At 43.0% G+C, this 25,527-nt stretch overlaps 1 protein-coding gene across 3 annotated transcripts in view; it reads left to right on the top strand.

The window, feature by feature from the left end:
• Positions 1-15,395, top strand: part of SLC8A1 (solute carrier family 8 member A1) — a 370,852-nt gene extending 355,457 nt beyond the window's left edge. For all 3 annotated transcript variants that reach the window (XM_082642699.1, XM_082642698.1, XM_082642700.1), the window contains one exon: positions 14,722-15,395. In XM_082642699.1, the coding sequence (XP_082498825.1) occupies positions 14,722-15,098 (377 nt within the window). In that variant the 3' untranslated portion in view covers positions 15,099-15,395. The remainder of the gene's footprint in view (positions 1-14,721) is intronic.
• Positions 15,396-25,527: the final 10,132 nt, after the last annotated feature.

Here is a 25,527-nt window from a genome sequence, read left to right as displayed (position 1 = left end):
ATAGCACAACTTGAGAGTGGGGGACTTCATGGTCAAGCAGGCCCAGCCCCTCCACCAAGCTGTTTTATGAGCAAATGAGCACTCTATCAGAGGGCATCACTGTCTCTAAGAGAAATCAGCTGCTCCTTACTTCTCCTCAATTAGCTGCTTCCCTGAGACTCAAACATCTCTTCCTGCCAGCAAGGCCCCCCCAAACTGTGGGCACTGGGAGTAGGGAGTAGTAGCTTCCATTTCCATGCCTGAGAGCTGTGGTTCTTGAACCTTGGTGTAAAAGCTAGGCACCTCAGGCACTTATTAAAATGTGTATTCCTGTATCTTTTTCTCAGAGAGTCTGATTAAGTGGGTGAAGGGTGGAGCCCCAAATCTTCATTGTTTTTTTAACTAGGCTCTCCCAGTATTTCCAGTGCCAGTGATATGCACACTTGATTGACATGATACACAGTATCTGAAACAGTCATCACTGCCACCAGTCATTGCATGGCTACACTCATATAAATGGTCATATGATTTTGAAGTAAGTAACCTTGCCAACATTTCTTACCTATTTTTAAGAGGTCAAATGACCCTGTGCTGTGTGGTACAACTCCATAAATATTGCCATAATTTCATCACTGGCAAGATCTTCAAGTCTAGAGATCACTTTGACTATTTCATCTAGGTCATTTATTCTTTACAATGAGATATCGTCATCATTAGTCAATTTGAAGGAAGGTGGGTGATCAAAAAAGAACAATCCCACCAAAATCATATATATGAATTGAGTCTCTTGATGTATTCTATGTACCACCCAAACAGTAAAGTTAGGAAACCAGAACCCCCCAGAGAGTGAGTGTCTTGCCCAAGAACACACTGACAGAAGAGCCCAGAGGGTCCCCTTGATGAGACTTCTCCCACTAACGCAGCAGGAAGCTCTGAACGACCTGGTCTGTCCCCTACGTCATCAGTAATTCACAGGTGATGGGAAGCGGCAACCATGCCTCCGTAGCAGGCTGGGCTCCAGTCAAAATCTGCTCCTGAGCACAAAGCACTTGAGAGTTGCACAGCTGGCCCCCAGCACATGCTAAGAGTCAAGATGAAGATAAAGCACGTGGGATGGTACTCTAGGTAATATGTAAACCCTTCCTGTGACCTGCAGGGCTGTAAGAACTATCCTTTTTACAGAAGAGATGTTTGAGGCTTAGTCTGTATGTAGCAATAAAGTTTAAGTTCAGTTAAAAAATCATTTCTGGAGCAAAGGGGAGTGTGTTGATATCTAGTCAATATTCCTGCATATTGACTAGATGACTTAGCCGCCAAGGTTAGATGCAGAGAACAATTATGTCCTGACCCTGTAACCTGTGTCTTAATTCCAGCCACACTGCCTGCCAAACAAATCTTCCCTGTTAGTGGGTACCAAGGAGGCAGGACCAAAAGTCTAAAACTCTACGACTAATTTAAAATGTATTAGAATTCAGGGGGCGTGGGTTCGATCCCTGGCCAGGGAACTAAGGTCCTGCATGCCTTACAGTGTGGCCAAAAATATATATATATACAATTTTAGTGCTTGCATTTCTGCCAAGAAGTTTACAGGGGCTGATCAAAGGGCTCAGAATAGTGACTAGTCCATGTGTCCAGCCCATCGATATTTGCCAAGATTATTCCTATTGTGAGTCTTATTAGATAATAAAAGACATTGCAAACAAATTATAATATGGCTGAGCAATGAATAGAACTGAGGTTTGAGAATAAAGATGTTTATAAGAAAGGAAAAATATAAAAATAAAATGCATTAGAATTCAAGGTGGGAGTTAGAAGCAAAACTTACTATTAGAATACTAACCTGAAGTATATATGTAGATATAGGTATACACACATATGTAAATGATTATCAACATAACTTTGTACCAATCACAGTAGAAATCTGATTCATATATGTTTGTATTTAACGGGCCAAGTTCTGAATATGCTTACACCATGTCAATAGTCCTTGTTTGGACTTCACTCTGGGTAATGGTATTTGAGTGGCTTTTGCCTTGTTCAGCCATGAGCAGGTTGTGGGCTTGGCGTTCAGGGTCAGGCTTGGCAGGGCCTTGCCTGCAGTCTGTGGTCCGCTGCTCTGTGCACTAAGCAGTGGTGAGAGAAGGTAGTTTGGGGAGATGCCATCACACATCCTTGGGAAATCAGAGTTGTCTTTGTTGCAGTTAAGGCTAATGGTTTGGATTTACTTGTGTTTCTACGATTTTTTTTACACAGCTTTTGAATTGAAAAGCAAAGGTCTGATGTGTGACCCAGGTAAAAAAACCTCCCTGATTCAGAGGCCCAAACATGTTTCATTTATGTGAGGAGCTAATCACTTTGGCAACTAATTTTCAGAGAATCCAAAGAAAGGCATTTGTAAACAGGAACCTAATATTAAAAAGAATTCTCATGCGCTATTCACATTAATAGGCTATTGAAAAATGGCTTAAGGGAGAAGTCCCTGCAGACCCAGGGGGGCCCAGTAAATCTTTGAATTTGTGCCTCATTCCCTTCTGGGGCGGCAGCAGAGATGCCATCCAGAAAGTCCAGGGTTTCCGAGTGGAGATGGGGCACCTGGAAGTCTAGTGTGCCACATACTGCGTGCCGGGGGAGGTATGCATGCGTCTGCTGTGGAACATGCCAGGTCCCCGCCCCTGCAGCATGTGGGGGGTAGGCACCCCCCAGTCACTAGCCGACGCCAGCAGCCACATCAGCACAGAATAACATCTCAGGTGATCCTCAGCAGCAGCTGAGCTGTAAGTGGCTTTCTCCTGCTTTAGACTCTGTTCCTTTACTTTCCTTGCTGAGCTGTCTGTCTGTCCTCGAAAAGTCAAAGCAAAATGACTTCATTGTTTTTGAGGCTGTGTCAGGTCCTAAGAACTCTTAGTAATGAACAGCAAGAGACCGTGAAGATTGTCTCACTGGGCTTTTACTCACCGGCCTCTGTTGTGATAGTCCTGATAGGGCTGCAGTGTGTGATCACGAATGCAGAAAGGCAGCACCCGTCCAGCAGGACAGGTCAGCAAGCTGCCTGTACGTCCTTCAGTCTTGGCTCTCACTGATACAGGAAGGAGCTGCTTCAAGGTTTCTGAGTGGAAGTCACGGGGCACCCTGAAATGGACCGAGAGGGAAGAAAACCTTCAGCCTTCCTGGGAGGGGCGGTGAGGTCTAGGGTGGGAATGGGCTCTGAAATCAAACAGATTTGGTTTCCGAATCCTTGCTTTGTTGACGGACACCCTGTCCAAGAGGCACACTGTCACAACATCAGTGTTTCCCACACAGTAAAAGCGGAATAATAGCATCTACTCTATAAGGTTGATAAGAGGGTTGAATGAAAATATCCGTGTAATGTGTGTAGCACAGAGTAAGCAGTCCGCCTCTTTATAAAACAGTAACTAAGATCTGCTTTCCGTCACAGACAGGTCAGAATCAGTGAGATGGGCCCTCAAGGTTAACCGGTTCCCTTTCAGAAAGAATGTGACACCACAGATCCGGTAGCTTCTCAGCACCCATGGTAAAAGCCTAAGAATCTACAGGCTGGTAGAAACGTACGTGCTTTATGTATCCTCCTCATTGGAAGTGGCAACGAATAGCAACAGAGGGCAGAGAGTAATCCAGGTATCACACAGCGACACCCATGCTCAGAGCATCCTGCCTTGTAGTAAGAGCATACCTGCCATTGCTGGCTTTGCACACGTGAGTGCAATTTGACAGTTACTAATATCTACTCTAAACCGACTGTGCAGCGTATTCTGCAGAGCTAACTGAAAGGACTTTGATACCAGTAAGTAGGTGAGCATATAGAAAGGAAGTTGAGTATCTCACAAGTCCTGTTCACATCTTAATAAAGGAAGCTATTTCAGATCCAGCGTCAACTTGTAATAAATGGATCTAGGCAGCTCCATTCACACTGTCTTCCCAAAGCAACAAAAGGAGCTGCTCTTGCTTTGTACAAAGAAACGTTAGCATTTTACATAGAATAGCTCAATTGAACAAAAGCACTTTGAAGTGGGCATTACTATCCTCATTTCACAGATTAGGAAATTGAGTCTCAGAAAAATGAAGTAATCTGCCTGGGGTCACACATTCAGTTGTGCAGGCAGAATTCGACACCCTCTGACTCAAGTTTGCACTAAGCCCCTGTGTTCTACTCACCAAGTGTAAGTCAGTCTTGTCCTACTCCCTGTAGAGAAAGGAAATGTATGATTTTCCCAGCTTCAGAGAAAAGATGCATACAGGATTATTGGCGGACAAAGAGCTTTCAGGGGCTTCCCTGGTGGCGCAGAGGTTGAGAGTCCACCTGCCGACGCAGGGGACATAGTTTCATGCCCCGGCCCGGGAAGATCTCACGTGCTGCGGAGCGACTGGGCCCGTGAGCCATGTCCGCTGAGCCTGCGCGTTTGGAGCCTGTGCTCCACAACGGGAGAGGCCACCATAGTGAGAGGCCCAAGTACCACACACACACACAAAAATTACTAATATTGAGCACTCATTAAGTGCCAGGCCTATTCTGAGCGCTGTTCATGTTAACTCATTTCCCTCAAAACCATCTTAAAGTAGATAAGCTTCTTACCTGGCAAGTGAAAGAGCCAGAATTCAACTAATTTAAGTAATTTCACTCTTTCCTTGGCCTTTTATAGCTGCCATGCTGGAATGGGTTTTTTTTTTTTTCCAAAAAAAATTAAGAGTATAGCACAACTTGAGAGTGGGGTACTTCATGGTCAAGCAGTCCCAGCCCCTCCACCAAGCTGTTTTATGAGCAAATGACCACTCTATCAGAGGGCATCACTGTCTCCAAGAGAAATCAGCTGCTCCTTACTTCTCCTCAATTAGCTGCTTCCCTGAGACTCAAACATCTCTTCCTGCCAGCAAGGTCCCCCCAAACTGTTTGCACTGGGAGTAGGGAGTAGTAGCTTCCATTTCCATGCCTGAGAGCTGTGGTTCTTGAACCTTGGTGTAAAAGCTAGGCACCTTAGGCACTTATTAAAATGTGTATTCCTGTATCTTTTTCTCAGAGAGTCTGATTAAGTGGGTGAAGGGTGGAGCCCCAAATCCTCATTGTTTTTTTAACTAGGCTCTCCCAGTATTTCCAGTGCCAGTGATATGCACACTTGATTGACATGATACACAGTAGCTGAAACAGTCATCACTGCCACCAGTTATTGCATGGCTACACTCATATAAATGGTCATGTGATTTGAAGTAAGTAACCTTGCCAACATTTCTTACCTATTTTTAAGAGGTCAAATGACCCTGTGCTGTGTGGTTCAACTCCATAAATACTGCCACAATTTCATCACTGGCAAGAGCTTCAGGTCTAGAGATCACTTTGACTATTTCATCTAGGTCATTTATTCTTTAAAATGAGATATCGTCATCACTAGTCAATTTGAAGGAAGGTGGGTGGTCATGTACAAACGCCTGCAAAAAAGAACAATCCCACCAAAATCATATATATGAATTGAGTCTCTTGATGTATTCTATGGACCACCCAAACAGTAAAGTTAGGAAAGCAGAACCCCCCAGAGAGTGAGTGTCTTGCCCAAGAACACACTGACAGAAGAGCCCAGAGGTTCCCCTTGATGAGACTTCTCCCACTAACGCAGCAGGAAGCTCTGAACCGCCTGGTCTGTCCCCTGCGTCATCAGTAATTCGCAGGTGATGGGAAGCGGCAACCATGCCTCCGTAGCAGGCTGGGCTCCAGTAAAAATCTGCTCCTGCGCGCGAAGCACTTGAGAGTTGCACAGCTGGCCCCCAGCACACGCTAAGAGTCAAGACGAAGTTGAACCACGTGGGATGGTACTCTAGGTAATACGAAAACCCTTCCTGTGACCTGCAGGGCTGTAAGAACTATCCATTTTACAGAAGAGATGTTTGAGGCTTCATCTGTATGTAGCAATAAAGTTTAAGTTCAGTTAAAAAATCATTTCTGGAGCAAAGGGGAGTGTGTTGATATCTAGTCAATATTCCTGCATATTGACTAGATGACTTAGCCGCCAAGGTTAGATGCAGAGAACAATTATGTCCTGACTCTGTAACCTGTGGCTTAATTCCAGCCACACGGCCTGCCAAACAAATCTTCCCTGTTAGTGGGTACCAAGGAGGCAGGACCAAAAGTCTAAAACTCTACGACTAATTTAAAATGTATTAGAATTCAGGGGGCGCGGGTTCGATCCCTGGCCAGGGAACTAAGGTCCTGCATGCCTTACAGTGCAGTCAAAAAAAAAGAGTATAATTTTAGCGCTTGCATTTCCGTCAAGAAGTTTACAGGGGCTGATCAAAGGGCTCAGAATAGTGACTAGTCCATGTGTCCAGCCCATTGATATTTGCCAAGATTATTCCTATTGTGAATCTTATTAGATAATAAAAGACATTGCAAACAAATTATAATATGGCTGAGCAATGAATAGAACTGAAGTTTGAGAATAAAGATGTTTATAAGAAAGGAAAAATATAAAAATAAAATTCATTAGAATTCAAGGTGGGAGTTAGAATCAAAAATTACTATTAGAATACTAACCTGAAGTATATATGTAGGTCTAGGTATACACACATATGTAAATGATTATCAACATAACTTAGTTTGTACCAATCACAGTGGAAATCTGATTCATAGATGTTTGTATTTAACGGGCCAAGTTCTGAATATGCTTACACCATGTCAATAGTCCTTGTTTGGACTTCACTCTGGGGAATGGCATTTGAGTGGCTTTTGCCTTGTTCAGCCATGAGCAGGCTGCGGGCTTGGCATTCAGTCTCAGGCTTGGCAGGGCCTCGCCTGCAGTCTGTGGTCCGCTGCTCTGTGCACTAAACAGTGGTGAGAGAAGGTAGTTGGGGGAGATTCCATCACACTTCCTTTGGAAATCAGAGTTGTCTCTGTTGCAGTTAAGGCTGATGGTTTGGATTTACTTGTGTTTCTACAGTTTTTTTCTACACAGCTTTTGAATTGAAAAGCAAAGATCTGATGTGTGACCCAGGTAAAAAAACCTCCCTGATTCAGAGGCCCAAACATGTTTCCTTTATGTGAGGAGCTAATCACTTTGGCAACTAATTTTCAGAGAATCCAAAGAAAGGCATTTGTAAACAGGAACCTAATATTAAAAAGAATTCTCATGCGCTATTCACATTAATAGGCTATTGAAAAATGGCTTAAGGGAGAAGTCCCTGCAGACCCAGGGGGGCCCAGTAAATCTTTGAATTTGTGCCTCATTCCCTTCTGGGGCGGCAGCAGAGATGCCATCCAGAAAGTCCAGGGTTTCCGAGTGGAGATGGGGCACCTGGAAGTCTAGTGTGCCACGTACTGTGTGTCGGGGGAGGTATGCATGCGTCTGCTATGGAACATGCCAGGTCCCCGCCCCTGCAGCATGGGGGGGAAGGCACCCCCCAGTCACTAGCTGCCACCAGCAGCCACATCAGCACAGAATAACATCTCAGGTGATCCTCAGCAGCAGCTGAGCTGTAAGTGGCTTTCTCCTGCTTTAGACTCTGTTCCTTTACTTTCCTTGCTGAGCTGTCTGTCTGTCCTCGAAAAGTCAAAGCAAAATGACTTCATTGTTTTTGAGGCTGCTGCTGTGTCAGGTCCTAACAACTCTTAATAATGAACAGCAAGAGACCGTGAAGATTGTCTCACTGGGCTTTTACTCACCGGCCTCTGTTGTGATAGTCCTGATAGGGCTGCAGTGTGTGATCACGAATGCAGAAAGGCAGCACCCGTCCAGCAGGACAGGTCAGCAGGCTGCCTGTACCTCCTTTAGTCTTGGCTCTCACTGATACAGGAACGAGCTGCTTCAAGGTTTCTGAGTGGAAGGCACAAGGCACCCTGAAATGGACCGAGAGGGAAGGAAACCTTCAGCCTTCCTGGGAGGGGCGGTGAGGTCTAGGGTGGGAATGGGCTCTGAAATCAAACAGATTTGGTTTCCGAATCCTTGCTTTGTTGACGGACACCCTGTCCAAGAGGCACACTGTCACAACATCAGTGTTTCCCACACAGTAAAAGCGGAATAATAGCATCTACTCTATAAGGTTGATAAGAGGGTTGAATGAAAATATCCGTGTAACGTGTGTAGCACAGAGTAAGCAGTCCGCCTCTTTATAAAACAGTAACTAAGATCTGCTTTCCGTCACAGACAGGTCAGAATCAGTGAGATGGGCCCTCAAGGTTAACCAGTTCCCTTTCAGAAAGAATGTGACACCACAGATCCAGTAGCTTCTCAGCACCCATGGTAAAAGCCTAAGAATCTACAGGCTGGTAGAAACGTACGTGCTTTATGTATCCTCCTCATTGGAAGTGGCAACGAATAGCAACAGAGGGGAGAGAGTAATCCAGGTATCACACAGCGACACCCATGCTCAGAGCATCCTGCCTTGTAGTAAGAGCATACCTGCCATTGCTGGCTTTGCACACGTGAGTGCAATTTGACAGTTACTAATATCTACTCTAAACCGACAGTGCAACGTATTTTGCACAGGTAACGGAAAGGATTTTGATACCAGTAAGTAGGTGAGCATATAGAAAGGAAGTTGAATATCTTACAAGTCCTGTTCACATCTTAATAAAGGGAGCTATTTGAGATCCAGCTACAACTTGTAATAACTGGATCTAGGCAGCTCCATTCACACTGTCTTCCCAAAGCAACAAAAGGAGCTACTCTTGCTTTGTTCAAAGAAACGTTAGCATTTTACATAGAATAGCTCAATTGAACAAAAGCACTCCGAAGTGGGCATTACTATCCTCATTTCACAGATTAGGAAATTGAGTCTCAGATAAACTAAGTAATCTGCCTGGGGTCACACATTCAGTTGTGCAGGCAGAATTCGACGCCCTCTGACTCAAGTTTGCACTAAGCCCCTGTGTTCTACTCACCAAGTGTAAGTCAGTCTTGTCCTACTCCCTGTAGAGAAAGGAAATGTATGATTTTCCCAGCTTCAGAGAAAAGATGCATACAGGATTATTGGCGAACAAAGAGCTTTGAGGGGCTTCCCTGGTGGCGCAGTGGTTGAGCGTCCGCCTGCCGATGCAGGGTACACAGGTTCGTGCCCCGGCCTGGGAAGATCCCACATGCCGCGGAGCGACTGGGCCTCTGAGCCACGGCTGCTGAGCTTGCGCATCCGGAGCCTGTGCTCTGCAGCGGGAGAGGCCACAATACTGAGAGGCCCGCGTACCACACACACACACACACAAAATTACTAATATTGAGCACTCATTAAGTGCCAGGCCCTATTCTGAGGCGCTGTTCATGTTAACTCATTTCCCTCAAAACCATATTAAAGTAGGTAAGTTTCTTACCTGGCAAGTGAAAGAGCCAGAATTCAACTAATTTAAGTAATTTCACTGTTTCCTTGGCCTTTTATAGCTGCCATGCTGGAATGGGTTGTTTTTTTTTTTCCAAAAAAAATTAAGAGTATAGCACAACTTGAGAGTGGGGGACTTCATGGTCAAGCAGGCCCAGCCCCTCCACCAAGCTGTTTTATGAGCAAATGACCACTCTATCAGAGGGCATCACTGTCTCCAAGAGAAATCAGCTGCTCCTTACTTCTCCTCAATTAGCTGCTTCCCTGAGACTCAAACATCTCTTCCTGCCAGCAAGGCCCCCCCAAACTGTGGGCACTGGGAGTAGGGAGTAGTAGCTTCCATTTCCATGCCTGAGAGCTGTGGTTCTTGAACCTTGCTGTAAAAGCTAGGCACCTCAGGCACTTATTAAAATGTGTATTCCTGTATCTTTTTCTCAGAGAGTCTGATTAAGTGGGTGAAGGGTGGAGCCCCAAATCTTCATGGTTTTTTTAACTAGGCTCTCCCAGTATTTCCAGTGCCAGTGATATGCACACTTGATTGACATGATACACAGTATCTGAAACAGTCATCACTGCCACCAGTCATTGCATGGCTACACTCATATAAATGGTCATGTGATTTGAAGTAAGTAACCTTGCCAACGTTTCTTACCTATTTTTAAGAGGTCAAATGACCCTGTGCTGTGTGGTTCAACTCCATAAATACTGCCAAAATTTCATCACTGGCAAGAGCTTCAGGTCTAGAGATCACTTTGACTATTTCATCTAGGTCATTTATTCTTTACAATGAGATATCGTCATCATTAGTCAATTTGAAGGAAGGTGGGTGGTCATGTACAAACGCCTGCAAAAAAGAACAATCCCACCGAAATCATATATATGAATTGAGTCTCTTGATGTATTCTATGGACAACCCAAACAGTAAATTTAGGAAACCAGAACCCCCCAGAGAGTGAGTGTCTTGCCCAAGAACACACTGACAGAAGAGCCCAGAGGTTCCCCTTGATGAGACTTCTCCCTCTAACGCAGCAGGAAGCTCTGAACTGCCTGGTCTGTCCCCTGCGTCATCAGTAATTCACAGGTGATGGGAGGCAACAACCATGCCTCTGTAGCAGGCTGGGCTCCAGTCAAAATCTGCTCCTGGGCGCGAAGCACTTGAGAGTTGCACAGCTGGCCCCCAGCACATGCTAAGAGTCAAGACGAAGATAAAGCACGTGGGATGGTACTCTAGGCAATACGTAAACCCTTCCTGTGACCTGCAGGGCTGTAAGAACTATCTTTTTACAGAAGAGATGTTTGAGGCTTCGTCTGTATGTAGCAATAAAGTTTAAGTTCAGTTAATAAATCATTTCTGGAGGAAAGGGGAGTGTGTTGATATCTAGTCAATATTCCTGCATATTGACTAGATGACTTAGCCGCCAAGGTTAGATGCAGAGAACAATTATGTCCTGACTCTGTAACATGTGGCTTAATTCCAGCCACACTGCCTGCCAAACAAATCTTCCCTGTTAGTGGGTACCAAGGAGGCAGGACCAAAAGTCTAAAACTCTACGACTAATTTAAAATGTATTAGAATTCAGGGGGTGCGGGTTCGATCCCTGGCCAGGGAACTAAAGTCTGCATGCCTTACAGTGCGGCCAAAAAAAAAAGAAAAGTATAATTTTAGTGCTTGCATTTCCATCACAATGTTTACAGGGGCTGATCAAAAGGCTCAGAATAGTGACTGGTCCATGTATCCAGCCCATCGATATTTTCCAAGATTATTCCTATTTGCCAAGATTACTCCTATTGAGTCTTATTAGATAATAAAAGACATTGCAAACAAATTATAATATAGCTGAGCAATGAATAGAACTGAAGTTTGAGAATAAAGATGTTTATAAGAAAGGAAAAATATAAAAATAAAATTCATTAGAATTCAAAGTGGGAGTTAGAAGCAAAACTTACTATTAGAATACTAACCTGAAGTATATATGTAGGTCTAGGTATACACACATATGTAAATGATTATCAACATAACTTAGTTTGTACAAATCACAGTGGAAATCTGATTCATAGATGTTTGTATTTAACGGTCCAAGTTCTGAATATGCTTACACCATGTCAATAGTCCTTGTTTGGACTTTACTCTGGGGAATGGCATTTGAGTGGCTTTTGCCTTGTTCAGCCATGAGCAGGTTGTGGGCTTGGCATTCAGGGTCAGGCATGGCAGGGCCTCGCCTGCAGTCTGTGGTCCGCTGCTCTGTGCACTAAGCAGCGGTGAGAGAAGGTAGTTGGGGGAGATGCCATCACACTTCCTTTGGAAATCAGAGTTGTCTCTGTTGCAGTTAAGGCTAATGGTTTGGATTTACTTGTGTTTCTACAATTTTTTTCTACACAGCTTTTGAATTGAAAAGCAAAGATCTGATGTGTAACCCAGGTAAAAAAAAACCTCCCTGATTCAGAGGCCCAAACATGTTTCATTTATGTGAGGAGCTAATCACTTTGGCAACTAATTTTCAGAGAATCCAAAGAAAGGCATTTGTAAACAGGAACCTAATATTAAAAAGAATTCTCATGCGCTATTCACATTAATAGGCTATTGAAAAATGGCTTAAGGGAGAAGTCCCTGCAGACCCAGGGGGGCCCAGTAAATCTTTGAATTTGTGCCTCATTCCCTTCTGGGGCGGCAGCAGAGATGCCATCCAGAAAGTCCAGGGTTTCCGAGTGGAGATGGGGCACCTGGAAGTCTAGTGTGCCACATACTGCGTGCCGGGGGAGGTATGCATGCGTCTGCTATGGAACATGCCAGGTCCCCGCCCCTGCAGCATGTGGGGGGTAGGCACCCCCCAGTCACTAGCCGACGCCAGCAGCCACATCAGCACAGAATAACATCTCAGGTGATCCTCAGCAGCAGCTGAGCTGTAAGTGGCTTTCTCCTGCTTTAGACTCTGTTCCTTTACTTTCCTTGCTGAGCTGTCTGTCTGTCCTCGAAAAGTCAAAGCAAAATGACTTCATTGTTTTTGAGGCTGTGTCAGGTCCTAAGAACTCTTAGTAATGAACAGCAAGAGACCGTGAAGATTGTCTCACTGGGCTTTTACTCACCGGCCTCTGTTGTGATAGTCCTGATAGGGCTGCAGTGTGTGATCACGAATGCAGAAAGGCAGCACCCGTCCAGCAGGACAGGTCAGCAAGCTGCCTGTACGTCCTTCAGTCTTGGCTCTCACTGATACAGGAAGGAGCTGCTTCAAGGTTTCTGAGTGGAAGTCACGGGGCACCCTGAAATGGACCGAGAGGGAAGAAAACCTTCAGCCTTCCTGGGAGGGGCGGTGAGGTCTAGGGTGGGAATGGGCTCTGAAATCAAACAGATTTGGTTTCCGAATCCTTGCTTTGTTGACGGACACCCTGTCCAAGAGGCACACTGTCACAACATCAGTGTTTCCCACACAGTAAAAGCGGAATAATAGCATCTACTCTATAAGGTTGATAAGAGGGTTGAATGAAAATATCCATGTAACGTGTGTAGCACAGAGTAAGCAGTCCGCCTCTTTATCAAACAGTAACTAAAATCTGCTTTCCACCAGACAGGTCAGAATCAGTGAGATGGGCCCTCAAGTTTAACCAGTTCCCTTTCAGAAGGAATGTGACACCACAGATCCAGTAGCTTCTCAGCACCCATGGTAAAAGCCTAAGAATCTACAGGCTGGTAGAAACGTACGTGCTTTATGTATCCTCCTCATTGGAAGTGGCAACGAATAGCAACAGAGGGGAGAGAGTCATCCAGGTATCACACAGCGACACCCATGCTCAGAGCATCCTGCTTTGTAGTAAGAGCATACCTGCCATTGCTGGCTTTGCACACGTGAGTGCAATTTGACAGTTACTAATATCTACTCTAAACCGACTGTGCAGCTTATTTTGCAGAGGTAACTGAAAGGACTTTGATACCAGTAACTAGGTGAGCATATAGAAAGGAAGTTGAATATCTTACAAGTCCTGTTCACATCTTAATAAAGGGAGCTATTTCAGATCCAGCGTCAACCTGTAATAAATGAATCTAGGCAGCTCCATTCACACTGTTTTCCCAAAGCAACCAAAGGAGCTGCTCTTGCTTTGTACAAAGAAACGTTAGCATTTTACATACAATAGCTCAATTGAACGAAAGCACTCCGAAGTGGGCATTACTATCCTCATTTCACAGATTAGGAAATTGAGTCTCAGAAAAACTAAGTAATCTGCCTGGGGTCACACATTCCGTTGTGCAGGCAGAATTCGACGCCCTCTGACTCAAGTTTGCACTAAGCCCCTGTGCTCGACTCACCAAGTGTAAGTCAGTCTTGTCCTACTCCCTGTAGAGAAAGGAAATGTATGATTTTCCCAGCTTCAGAGAAAAGATGCATACAGGATTATTGGCGAACAAAGAGCTTTGAGGGGCTTCCCTGGTGGCGCAGAGGTTGAGAGTCCACCTGCCAATGCAGGGGATGCAGGTTCGTGCCCCGGTCCGGGAAGATCCCACATGCTGTGGAGCAGCTGGGCCCGTGAGCCATGGCCGCTGAGCCTGCGTGTCCGGAGCCTGTGCTCCGCAACGGGAAAGGCCACAACAGTGAGAGGCCCGAGTACCGCAAAAAAAAAAAAGAAGAGAGAGCTTTGAGGATGGCCATTAACATGCCAGGCCAGGGAAGCATGAGATGGAACAATGAACAGCATTTGCATGAAGGCAGGAGGCCTGAGCTCAAGCCTTAACATGGCTTCTTCCTCGCTGTGTGATGTTGCACCTCTCTGAGCCCAGTACCCTCACCTATAAAGTTTCCTCTCCTCCTAGAATTGTTGTCACCATCCACACAATAACATAGGTGAATCTGCTTTCCTATTTGTAAGGCTCTAGGCACATGTCACTTGTTATCATGGGTCAGTTAGTTTCACTTCCACCACTGACTTGCTCTTGAATCTTTGGAAATATTTCCTGAGCCCTGAACCTTCTCATCTATAAACTAGAGCTGATGATACAGCAGCCTTCAGTAATACCCTTCAGCAGCCATTCTCAAACTTCATTGACCTAGAATCTCTTGGCATGTTGTAAAACCATGTTCCTGAGTCCCGGCACTTATGATCTAGCACGGCTGGACGAAGCCTGGTAATATTCATTCTTAAGAAGAACGCCATCTGATTCTGATGTAGATAGGCCGTGATAACGCTCTGAAACATGCCTCCCTGCAGACTCAGTGTTACAAAGAACCGTGGTATCTGTGGGTAAAGAACTTGACCAAGGTCACCTATAAGTCAGCAAGTCCTGATACCTGGATCCTGTCGTTCTGACCACACGACTGGGACTCTGTCCTGGTCACGGGGTCTCCATCCAGGGTTTGATTCCAGAGTACGCAGCTGAAGCTGCCGGCACTCCACAGACCTCTTTAAGTGGCTAAGTGTCATTGCCTTTTTCTTCTTCCTCCACAGACACATTTGCAAGCAAAGTGGCCGCCACCCAGGACCAGTACGCAGATGCATCCATAGGTAACGTCACAGGCAGCAACGCAGTGAACGTCTTCCTGGGAATTGGCGTGGCCTGGTCCATCGCTGCCATCTACCATGCAGCCAACGGGGAACAGTTCAAAGTGTCCCCCGGCACGCTGGCTTTCTCCGTCACTCTCTTCACCATTTTTGCTTTCATCAATGTCGGGGTGCTGCTGTATCGGCGGAGGCCAGAAATCGGAGGTGAGCTGGGTGGGCCCCGGACTGCCAAGCTCCTCACATCCTGCCTCTTTGTGCTCCTGTGGCTCTTGTACATTTTCTTCTCCTCCCTGGAGGCCTACTGCCACATAAAAGGCTTCTAAAGGAACAATCAGATGTAGTAAATTTATATATATATACATATATATACATAAAAAATTATGTATAACGAACAGAAGAAACTGACATTTGTCATGTCCACTTACCTGCTGATGGAATCCAGCCTCACGAGCAGACTCTGTACTAGGGCCGGAGTGAGAAGGCATCACCTCCTGTTCCCAGGGGCATCGTCACGTCGAACCAGGCGTGGAGGCAGGGCCATCTTTGCAGCTCAGCCTCTGAGGGCTGTGTTCTCCCCGGGTTCATAAATCGTTAAGTCTTTGATTTGTTTTCTGTTTGTTTTTGGCTTGTTTGGGGCGGGAGTTGGGGAGGTAGTTGATGTTAGGCTTTTGTTTTGGTTTTTGGGGAGGATCAGGGTTTTTGCTTCTCTTGTGGGAGGTGATGACCAATCTCAGTGCAAATGGGTTTCGGGTAAAAATGGAAATCATTAAGATTACTCTCCCTTCCCCCAAACATTTAAAACATTATTTTGGATGAAGAGAGGAAATGGGCATGGAAAAAGAAAGAAGCATGTCTTCACCATATAATTAAATTGCATGCTCATCTCTGGGATGGGAGCGCAGAGGTGAAGCTGCCTCCAAGAAGAAACACGGCAGCTGGAATGGAGCCCAGAAAAGTCACGGTCCTAGATAGAGTCTGATAGTGAAAGATAGGATGCCTGGCACTCTTGTTCACCAGGTACAGGCACATCGCGCCTAGATTCCCAGGAACATGCAAAATCCTTTCTTATCTCTTTAGCACTGGACTGTGATGAGCAAGGCCCTTATATTCTGGTGTTCCAGCCCTGCTCACCCCCCAGGCCCCCCATCGCAACCTTCCTGCCCCCCTCCCCTCATACAAACAGGAAGAATAACCCCATTCCAAAAGCACATCATCCTTTTCCACTGGCATCAGTGTGTGTCCCAGTCCCATGTGGCTCTTGCCTGGGATCGTCTGTCAGTTCTGTTTTCAAAAGCATCCATGGCCTGCACACTCCTGTTCCAGTCATGACCGAACACCTGCTCCTCCTTCATGGGCCTGTTTGGGAATGTTGTTGTGATACCTGTTACACAGTGCATGGATGAAAAACAAATACAACAAAACCAAGCGTATCTGTACATAGTAGAGTATAGCACATACCGTTCTCCCATTGGGCAACGTTGATTGATGGGACATTGAAGACATAAGTGAGTTTTCTTTTCACCTGAGTTGTAACTTTTGTGTTGTTATTGAGTTTGATTAGGGATAAAAGGAGAAAATGGCTTATTCATGGATCTGCATGTTCATTTCTAAGAAGCAATAACTTACATGGGAAGTTAAAGCTATTGAGAGGACAGTAGGCAAACTACAAAGTATCTTCATGGAAAATTAGCCACTTGGTACACATCAGAGCCTCAAAAAAACTCACCTGTTGGTTCAGGAAGGCCAAGGAGAAGGGCATGTAGAGAAGGGGATGCGTTAGATGTGCCTGAGCTTTGAAAGCCTCCATTCCCACAACACCCCTGCCCCCAAAGTATTTATTTCACATCTGCTCTGTCTGGCACAGATGGTAGATAGTGCTGGTTTGTTCGTTTTATTTTTGTATGTAAAAGGCAATTTGGAGCCCTGTTTCTTTCACCGTCCAGACCCCTCTGATTGTATCTGCAGTTCCTGAGGAGGAAAGAAGCCATGGTGAGCAACAGGCCTTTAAAAGTGTATCTTCTCTACCTAGGACTAAGGAGGAAGCAATTAAATGGGATGATTAGTGCCTCCCAGGAGCATTGCCCTGGGAGATTTTTAACCCTGGAAAAGGAATGGCTCTTTCTGTTTCACAGTAGCAGAGAGTGTGGATAAACCCAACATTCCAAAGCCATGAGTCCACGAATGAGGTATAAATGGAATGACTTAGGTCCCCTCTCAGACACTTCTCTATCCATAAAGAATCCCAGGCCGGAGACACCCCTAAGCCCTCTGTATTGATTCAAAGATACTTAACTCTCAACAATTTTAATTTGTATTTTCTTCCACTTAATAATCACGCTCATTCATCATTTAATAAACATTGGGTGACCGAATGAATATTAAATGCTGGTTACCCACTCAATATGTCAGGTACTGTGCTACCTCTTGGGGACTAAACCATGGACAAGACAGCCCAGATCCCTGCCCAGAGGGGGTTAACACAGCCACGTGGAAGCAGTTTGATCTTACGAGAAAAACACAATTCTGAAACCCTCTTGTCTAAATATCTAAGATTTTCTTTAACTGAGACAGTATAAGGCATAGGGTACAAAAAGCATTCTATGTATCCGTAGCCAATCTTGCAGAATTGCACATCTTCCCATTTTAAACCAAGGAAGGCAATTGTGCTGGTGATCCAGATCACTGAGAAGGCCCAATTAACCCCAATTTTTATCTTTCTCGGACAGCAGTACTTTTCTATGCCCCCCACAGCTCTACAATTTCTCCTATCTCTTGGAGCCTCACCCCTACCTGTCATGGCCCAACACACTGGTGGCCTAACTCCTTTGAGGGCAAACTCTAACCCTTTTTTTTTTTTTTTGAAGATTTATTAAATAGAAAGCTAGCCTAGGAACACCAAGTAAACTGTCAAGGGATATGAGTTGTTGAAACATTAGAAAGACTTTGCCCTCCTTTCTAGCCATATTTGGAATGTTAATAATCCCATAGCAAATTTTCACAAAGGACTTTAAGAAATCCTTGCCGTTGGTCAACTTCAAAGCTTTTTGGTTTGTTTGCTTTTTAAATTTTCATGTTTTAGAGAAAATATGGTTCTGGTTGTTCAGGGTTGTATTAGGAATTACAGTCGTGTAAACTTATTTTGTTTGATTATTTTGTGTGTATTATGCACAGCTTGGGGGGGAAGTGCATTTATTGTGCTGTTCCTTGTAAATGGTACACACTATTGACACAGACAAATAAAGTTTCTAATTGTTTCTGACTTAATCACTAGTGATACAGCATATTCTGTATGGAATGTTTTCTCTCTTCTCATTGTCATCCACTTCATCTTTTGTTTTCATGTTTTGAAGAAATAAAGACCAAAAAGGTATTATTGTGCAATTGGTATCCTCATCCGAAAGAAGGAAAATAGATGCCCAGTATTCGACTTGGCAAATATCAACCCTTTGGTCATGCATTGTTTCCTTTTAATGTCCCAAAGGAGCAGAGGGTCAGAACATTGAGATAAATGATACTTTATGCATCTCATTGTCTTTACATTTTTCTTTAGAATTCTTCATATTATTCTTTAGAATTCCCATATTATATCCATATATGGTCATACACAGAACACTTTCCTGTGGGAAGGTAGTTTTCTTGGATCAACAATTAATGTGTCTCCTGGGACCCAATCTTTGGTTTAACACAGAATGAGCAGCCAACATCTATTTCTTTAACAGTGAAAGGAATAATTCAGTGACCAGAGTAGCCTGGACTGTTGAGCAACTCTTCAGCAAAATGCCGTGGCCCAATGATTCGAACCTCTTATAAGCTAATTTTATTCTTTCAAAGATTTCGATTCAAGCCTTCCACCAGTGAAGGTTTTATGGAGCTTTGCTCTTGTGGCTCACAGCATACACACTAAGTTTTTTCTTCTTATAATTTTTTCTTATAAAGCATGCTGTCTTCAACTCTGCAGCTATTCTGATAGGTGGCTCTCATCCACAATGAGACTTCCTAATGCAATACCTCCCCCCGCAGTGGTCTCATGATTAATAAAAGATCATTGTACACATGGTCTTGTCCACGGGGGGCTAGATTCATTGTTGATTCCACAGCCCAGGGCCCCTGCTCCTAATCTGTCAAAGTGAGATTCACCAGTTTGGCTGCTTACATCTGAGAACATTGTGGGAGCAATCAGAAAAATAACACATTTCCTCTGGTAGATGATGAAGCCCTTACATTCTCTAACGGTGACAAAACTTCACTTTCTCGAGAATGTAAATCAACTCCTTTAAGACTTCTTTCAGTGTTTCCTGGCTCAAGATGTGTAGTTTCTCTTTGATTATGGTTTTCTGTCTGTGTCTGATTGTGGGCAGTTATATCCAGAGCAAGTCATGAGTATAGTTTCATAACTCAAGAATATTTGGCCATTTCATGATCAACCATGTACGACACTGGATCTTACAGTGACCTAAAAATGGCACTTGGCTTTTGTTGTAGTAATCACTGTACTTGGCCAAGACATTCCAGCTGTTGGTAGAATTGAGCATTTCAATTGATAATCAAGCACATTACATAGAAGAGACATATAAAAATCATATTTATCTTACCAAGAAAGAAAGGTGCTGTGATGAGTGGCTTCATGAACTTTCATTCAGATCTACTTACAGATTTTGGTCATGGATTGCTTTCTGCTCTTCTTTCCAACCATTGTGTTCTTATCACCTCTAGCCCCATTCATTGTCTTCCACCCAACATATGTCAAGTGTTGGTCGGTCCTGATGATATTTCACCTGCAAAGATAGCATAGGAAGGGGAAACAATTGTAAGAGACATTTAATTTTTAGAGCTTAATCCAGCCATGGTTAATCATCTCCCAAAGCAGAGAATGTCTCACCTATAGGAGGAGCAGCCACTAAGTGGTGGGACTCCCAAGGGACAGAGTGCTTCAGCATTCCAGCCAATGAGAAATGGGTGAGTATCTAGCTGTGACTTTTTCCCTGCCAAGATATCCAAACAGATGCACTCAGAGGCTCTCCCAATTTCCATTTTGTCAAAGGCCCTCTGATTGACTCTCCTATGGGACTTTTAAATCAGTGGTCATTGTATAAATTATTTTCATTGATTGATTGATTTGTAGAACAGAACATTATAACTTCAAAAAAGCAACATAACTTTATAGTTAGAATTATGACCCATGTCTTTACAGGAGGAATTGCTTGCCCAGAATTGCCTGGTAATCAATGCAGTATTTTACAGATGCTTAACCTGCTCACATTCTTTAGAATCATGTAGTCTAACATTTTTTCAAAGATCCAGAGAGGTGTCCCCTTGGGAATATGCAATCTTAACCTTTTTTTTTTTTTCCCATTTTCCAACCTTTGTAGTTCTTCCACGGCTATTCCCATCATATTCATTACCCTTAGTAGTGTTTACTATTACCTCTCAACAATGTGGAAAAGGCTCATACTAAAAATGCTCTGGTCATGTTTTTTTTGGGGGGGGGCGGTTTGCGGTACACGGGCCTCTCACTGCTGTGGCCTCACCCGCTGCGGAGCACAGGCTCCGGACGCGCAGGCTCAGCAGCCATGGCTCACAGGCCCAGCCGCTCCATGGCATGTGGGATCTTCCCGGACCAGGGCACGAACCCGCGTCCCCTGCATCGGCAGGCGGACTCTCAACCACTGCGCCACCAGGGAAGCCCTCTGGTCATGTTTTATTGAAAGTTAATTTGTTATCGGAAAGTCAAATATAATGATGTTCCACCTGGAAAACAGTCATCAGACAGTGGTACCTCTATAAATGTTTAGGACAGTATTAGACCCTACAGCTACACACTGCAGCAGCACTGTTCATTTTGTTCCTCTCCGGATCACATGCTTCATGTTTTAGTGCCCACCTACTTAGCCTTTTATTCTATAAATATATGTAGGTATGGGTCGAGGATAAAGACCCCCACGTACATATCCAAACGTGAAGTGTGTAACCATAGAAACCCATCATATATAGCTTCCATGCCTCCAAGAAATATGAGTGGATCAAATGCTTCTCTGTAGTTATTACATTCATGATATGCAAATGGTAGGGAAATTCACATTAGTAACCAAACACACCAAGAGAGAAATTAGCTAACGTCAATGTTACTGAGTCAATTTTGACAGTTAATGCAGAGCCCAGCCCTCCTAATTTGTTGACTGCAAAGAGATCTACCTACCCAAATCCAGTAGTGTAGAAGGGAATTCATTTACTAGAATGATTATACAGCCCTCTGTACTGGAAATTGTTTATTTGCCTGGAAGGATATGGCCCAGAGATTTTCAAAGACATTTCCCCTACATTCCCAAGTTGAAATAACCCACATTTAATTTACAGCATTTGTTATTGGACCTCTTAAAGCCACATGGTAGAGCAATAGATAAATTCTCTAAGGAGATCTTTCCTAAAAACATGATCCTAGGTTTGCAGTGACCCATCCTCCAATGTGAAGATTCCATTCTTTCCAAGTGGAAAGAACAGTTTCTCTTAAATATATACCAAATATATAACCACTTTTCAAAATATGTCACCTAAAAAGACTAAATTATATAAGTATCTAAGATAAAGCTGATATGGCCCATGTGTCTAGTTGTGAGAAAAATAATTCTCTACCTTCTTATACTCAGCATTAAAATTTGTAATTTCTTCCCAAGGAAGACATCTTAAAAGATTTTCCATTCTCATGATACTCATGTAATTAAAGAACATGGCTAAAATAATGATGTGGGTGAGAATTATCTATGTGCTTGACAAGAACATATTTAAAAATGAGAGAATTAGCCCAAAGAAAATTGTTAAGATCTCATCCCAGGCTACCCTTGTCTAAGATATTTGAAAGCCATTATCCTTACAGAAGATGGATTCCCAGTTTTTAGAAACAACAGTACAATTAACACTCTCATTCTCAGTTTTTATATGAAAGTCAAAGCTGAGCATGCATAACCTTTGGCTTTGGCAACCAAAAAAAAAAAAAGTATGCTTTTGGCACACTTTTCTATACTGCTGAGTTACTTTGTGTAATGCACTGGACTTACACAGATGTGTCATAAAAATGCCTCCAATAATTTCCATCCTCTTATTTTAAGCCATGAAGTTTCTAAATTTCACAACATAATAACTTGATAATTTCATTTATAAAAGGCTGATTCTATTTTGATGTTTTTTACATTTCAGAAAGAATTTGAATATTTAAAATAATAACACATCAGATGGGATATTGAGCTTGAATCTAGCCCAAATAAACGATAAAGCTCAGACAGACCTATCAATAGTTAAAAGGCTTGTGAAACACTGACCTTTTCATGAACAGCAAATAGAAATGCTGTTTTCAACCTTCTTTTTATGGAAAGTTGCCATTTCAACCAGTGTAAAAACAAACAAGCAAAAAGATTTGAAATGCTAATTTGAAGATTATTTCTGTGAGAATCAGATACGGTTTCAGAAGTAAATCTCCTCTATTCCACCTCTTCCTAGAGCATAGAGATACATAAATACAAAAATAGATGATGTATGTCAAAGAGCTCGAATGGCATTTTCAGATGTCTAGGATTGCCCTAAAAGCCCATGTCAGGTTGGTGTTCCTTTTTATCAGATCTCTTTTATAAATGGGAGAAGGGGGGCGGGGGGAGAGACATGGAAGGAAGCATATTCCTGAATTTTTTTTTCCTTTTTAGTTAAAGATGTAAATTCAAAGTTGTTTGAAAACTGCTTAGAATACTGTTAATTATATCTATCCTTCTAAAAATATACATAGATTTTTAAAAGAAAGAAATTCATTTTTTCTTTCCTCATTTGGCAAGCATTTCTGATAGAAAGTTTTTTGGATCAATTAGGGCTCCTTTCTGACTTTTCCAATTACCCTCTGTCTTTGGGGGGGGGGTTTGAATACAGCTCTTGAAAAGAAATCCTCATCTAGGTCAAATCCTGGGGGATTAAAAGGATGAGAGTTTATATTTTCCTGGAAACATAGCACTGAGCAGATCAGCCCCCATACATTAGTTGATATTTTCTAGAAATGTGTTTTGGCGTGTTGGGACAAAAGGAATGGGACTCCCACCTAGTTTTGCCACAAATACCTAATCATCTACTGACATGCAGATTCTCCACTAGCTGTAGTTTAGCTTAGATATTCTCAACTAAACCCACCCTCAACTCTCATATACACCGGTTGTCTTATCCTTCGTGTTTTGCTGCCAAGATCTTACTAACAGGGAAACTAGCCCTTTCAACCAGTTGGTACATGAGATTTCTCCAAGGGGAAGGATGAGAAGTGGGTAGAGAGTGGGGTGTGATGTTCATGCCAAGTCACTGGAGCCTATTTAGTCAAATGCTTCATTACATATTGGACTCTGTTTGGGACACTTACTATCGAAAATATTGCAAGGACTTTATTGATATTTCATCAACTAATCTTTTGTGGTATTGGATCTAAGCAAAGGATGGCATCATGCCAAAACAAAGTTATTTTTGTTAGCTACATTGTTATTGTTACAATTTGCAAGAAAATAATGTCTGATATTTCCGTCTAAAACTCTCAGCACAGGTTTTTGCTGCCATCAGTAATCCGATAGGAAAGTTGACACTCTGAATCTTCTTTGAGACAGAGGATGCTGTGGTAAATGTATACGTGAGGCTTAAAATATTCTTGATATTCTCAGGTTGTTCTCACAGACTCTGCATAGATTTACTTTTCTAAAACAAATGAGTATCTTTCTCAACAAAATGGATCGGGAATTTTCCCAAGATGCACCCAAAGAACCTGTGAGCATGAGGTCGCATCAGTGGCTCTACTTCAGTGCCCCCTTTTCCTACTTCTGACCTGTGCACATCTTTCAGAAACAACTGCAGACAGTGAGAGAAAGCCAAAAAAAAAAAAAAAAAAGAGTTGTCCTCCCTTTCAAAAGGAACTAAACCTGCTTCTCTTTAAAACTGTGACTGTTTCACATGTTTAATATGAAACACAAAACCGAGAGAGATGCTTTTAAACCCCAGATCTGAAGCAAAGATTGCATTTTTGCAAAGCTGTCAGGAGAATTTATATTAATCATTGAGACATGGAATTTAATAACATCAGTACCCAACCAGTGCCCTCCCCCATCCCGTTCATACAGTATCTAGAGGCAAACAAGCAGTCAGGCAGGGGAGACGGATCACTATTAATATCATAATCACACCACCATTTAGTCACTAGATGGCATCAGGAAGTAGGCAAAATAGATGGGATCAATCCTAGTCCTTGAGCCAGATCACCACCTTGCTCACCCCCGTGATGGATATGGTCTATGAACATTAGAACAATGCAAGGATTTTTTTCACTTGATGTGAATAGTACCTGCAGAGATTCCTTTCTGCTCTGAGCCAGCATGTTGTGTTTGACTCAAACCTTTCCAAAAAGAGTCATGCAGCTCCATCACGTACTTGTTGCCTGCTTGGAGAGTGAATCCCTCTTTCCAAAGTGGTTGCCATGGAACGAATTTTTTAAAACACTGAGAAAGCAACAAACACTAAGTATTGGACCTAGTGGTGAGAGTCTAAACTTGCATTTTTTCTTTCCAGCCAATGCACTGACACTCCAACTCTAAAAATCATTTCATTCGTAAAATGAAAATAATAGTTGCTTTGTCATTGTTCACAATTAATTGATACCTCTTCAGAGCTTGAAGCTTCCACTAACCAAAATGAGATCCGTGGGCAGTATTATTATGACTCTACCCAAAGACTAGGTTTGTTTTGTGAAGAGACCAGAATTGATTTGGGTCCCTTTAAAGCAACAGACAAGATATTTAATAACATTTGAACACAATGAAGAAGATTCAGCACATGCTGCTGGGTTAGAGGAGGGCTGGGCTTCTGACAGCCTCTCTTAATGTACTGCTTTTCCACCTAAGGTTTTAGCTGTCATGGTTCCCAGTGGAATATTTCCCCACACTTATTCAGTGGGGAGATACTGACACAGCTCCAGACTCTGCCTTTTATTTCCTAATTCTCCCTGGAGAAACAGCCATTCCAGAGCTTGTGATATAAAAGGAAAAAAGAAAAAAATGACAGGTGCCTCACTGGTTGATCCAGAAGTTTTGTAAAAAAACACAGACCATTCTAATTGTCTCCATACTAACTAATACTGTACTTACTAAGTGGCTTTGTTTTAAGTGACTGCAACCACACCAAAAAGAAAAGGTTTGAGGAAATATTTCCAACCCTTAATCAAAAGTCAGAAATCACTTTGATGACAGGATATCAAATGTCCCTTTATCTTCCTGCCTAGTGTTCGCAAATCAATAAGGATTGAAAAATGCAGAAAGTGTTTGGACAGTACTCACAAATTCAAATTCAGATCTGGAAACTGGAGCTTGATAAGTATCAACTGACAAATTACCCAAGAAAGAGAATCAGAAAGAAACCAAAGAGGGCCAAAATGTACAAGTCTGTCCTCCAAGATCATTGACTTACTTGATACTCAGTTAAAACCTTTAAAAAGTCATCTATAGAGCCAAGGCAGTGGAACAATTTTTAAATCAAATATCAGAGTGTATTTCATTTTTTCAATCATACAATTCCAGAAACCTCAAGCATTTCTTTGTGCAGAGTATTATACTAGGCACCCTAAGAAAGTATGAAAAATTCAAGACAAGTTAATTTTAAGAAAATTAGCACTAGCCCTGAATTTAATCAGGAAGAGTCCAGCTATGGCACTCTAATTAAATTAACCTTCCATTTTGGTCTAGAGACATTTTA

The sequence above is a fragment of the Mesoplodon mirus genome, assembly GCF_964341445.2.
Source record: "Mesoplodon mirus genome assembly, chromosome: 14".
Lineage (NCBI taxonomy): Eukaryota > Metazoa > Chordata > Mammalia > Artiodactyla > Ziphiidae > Mesoplodon > Mesoplodon mirus.
The sequence above is the reverse complement of the archived record's forward strand: the minus strand, read 5'-3'. Positions and strand labels throughout refer to the sequence as shown.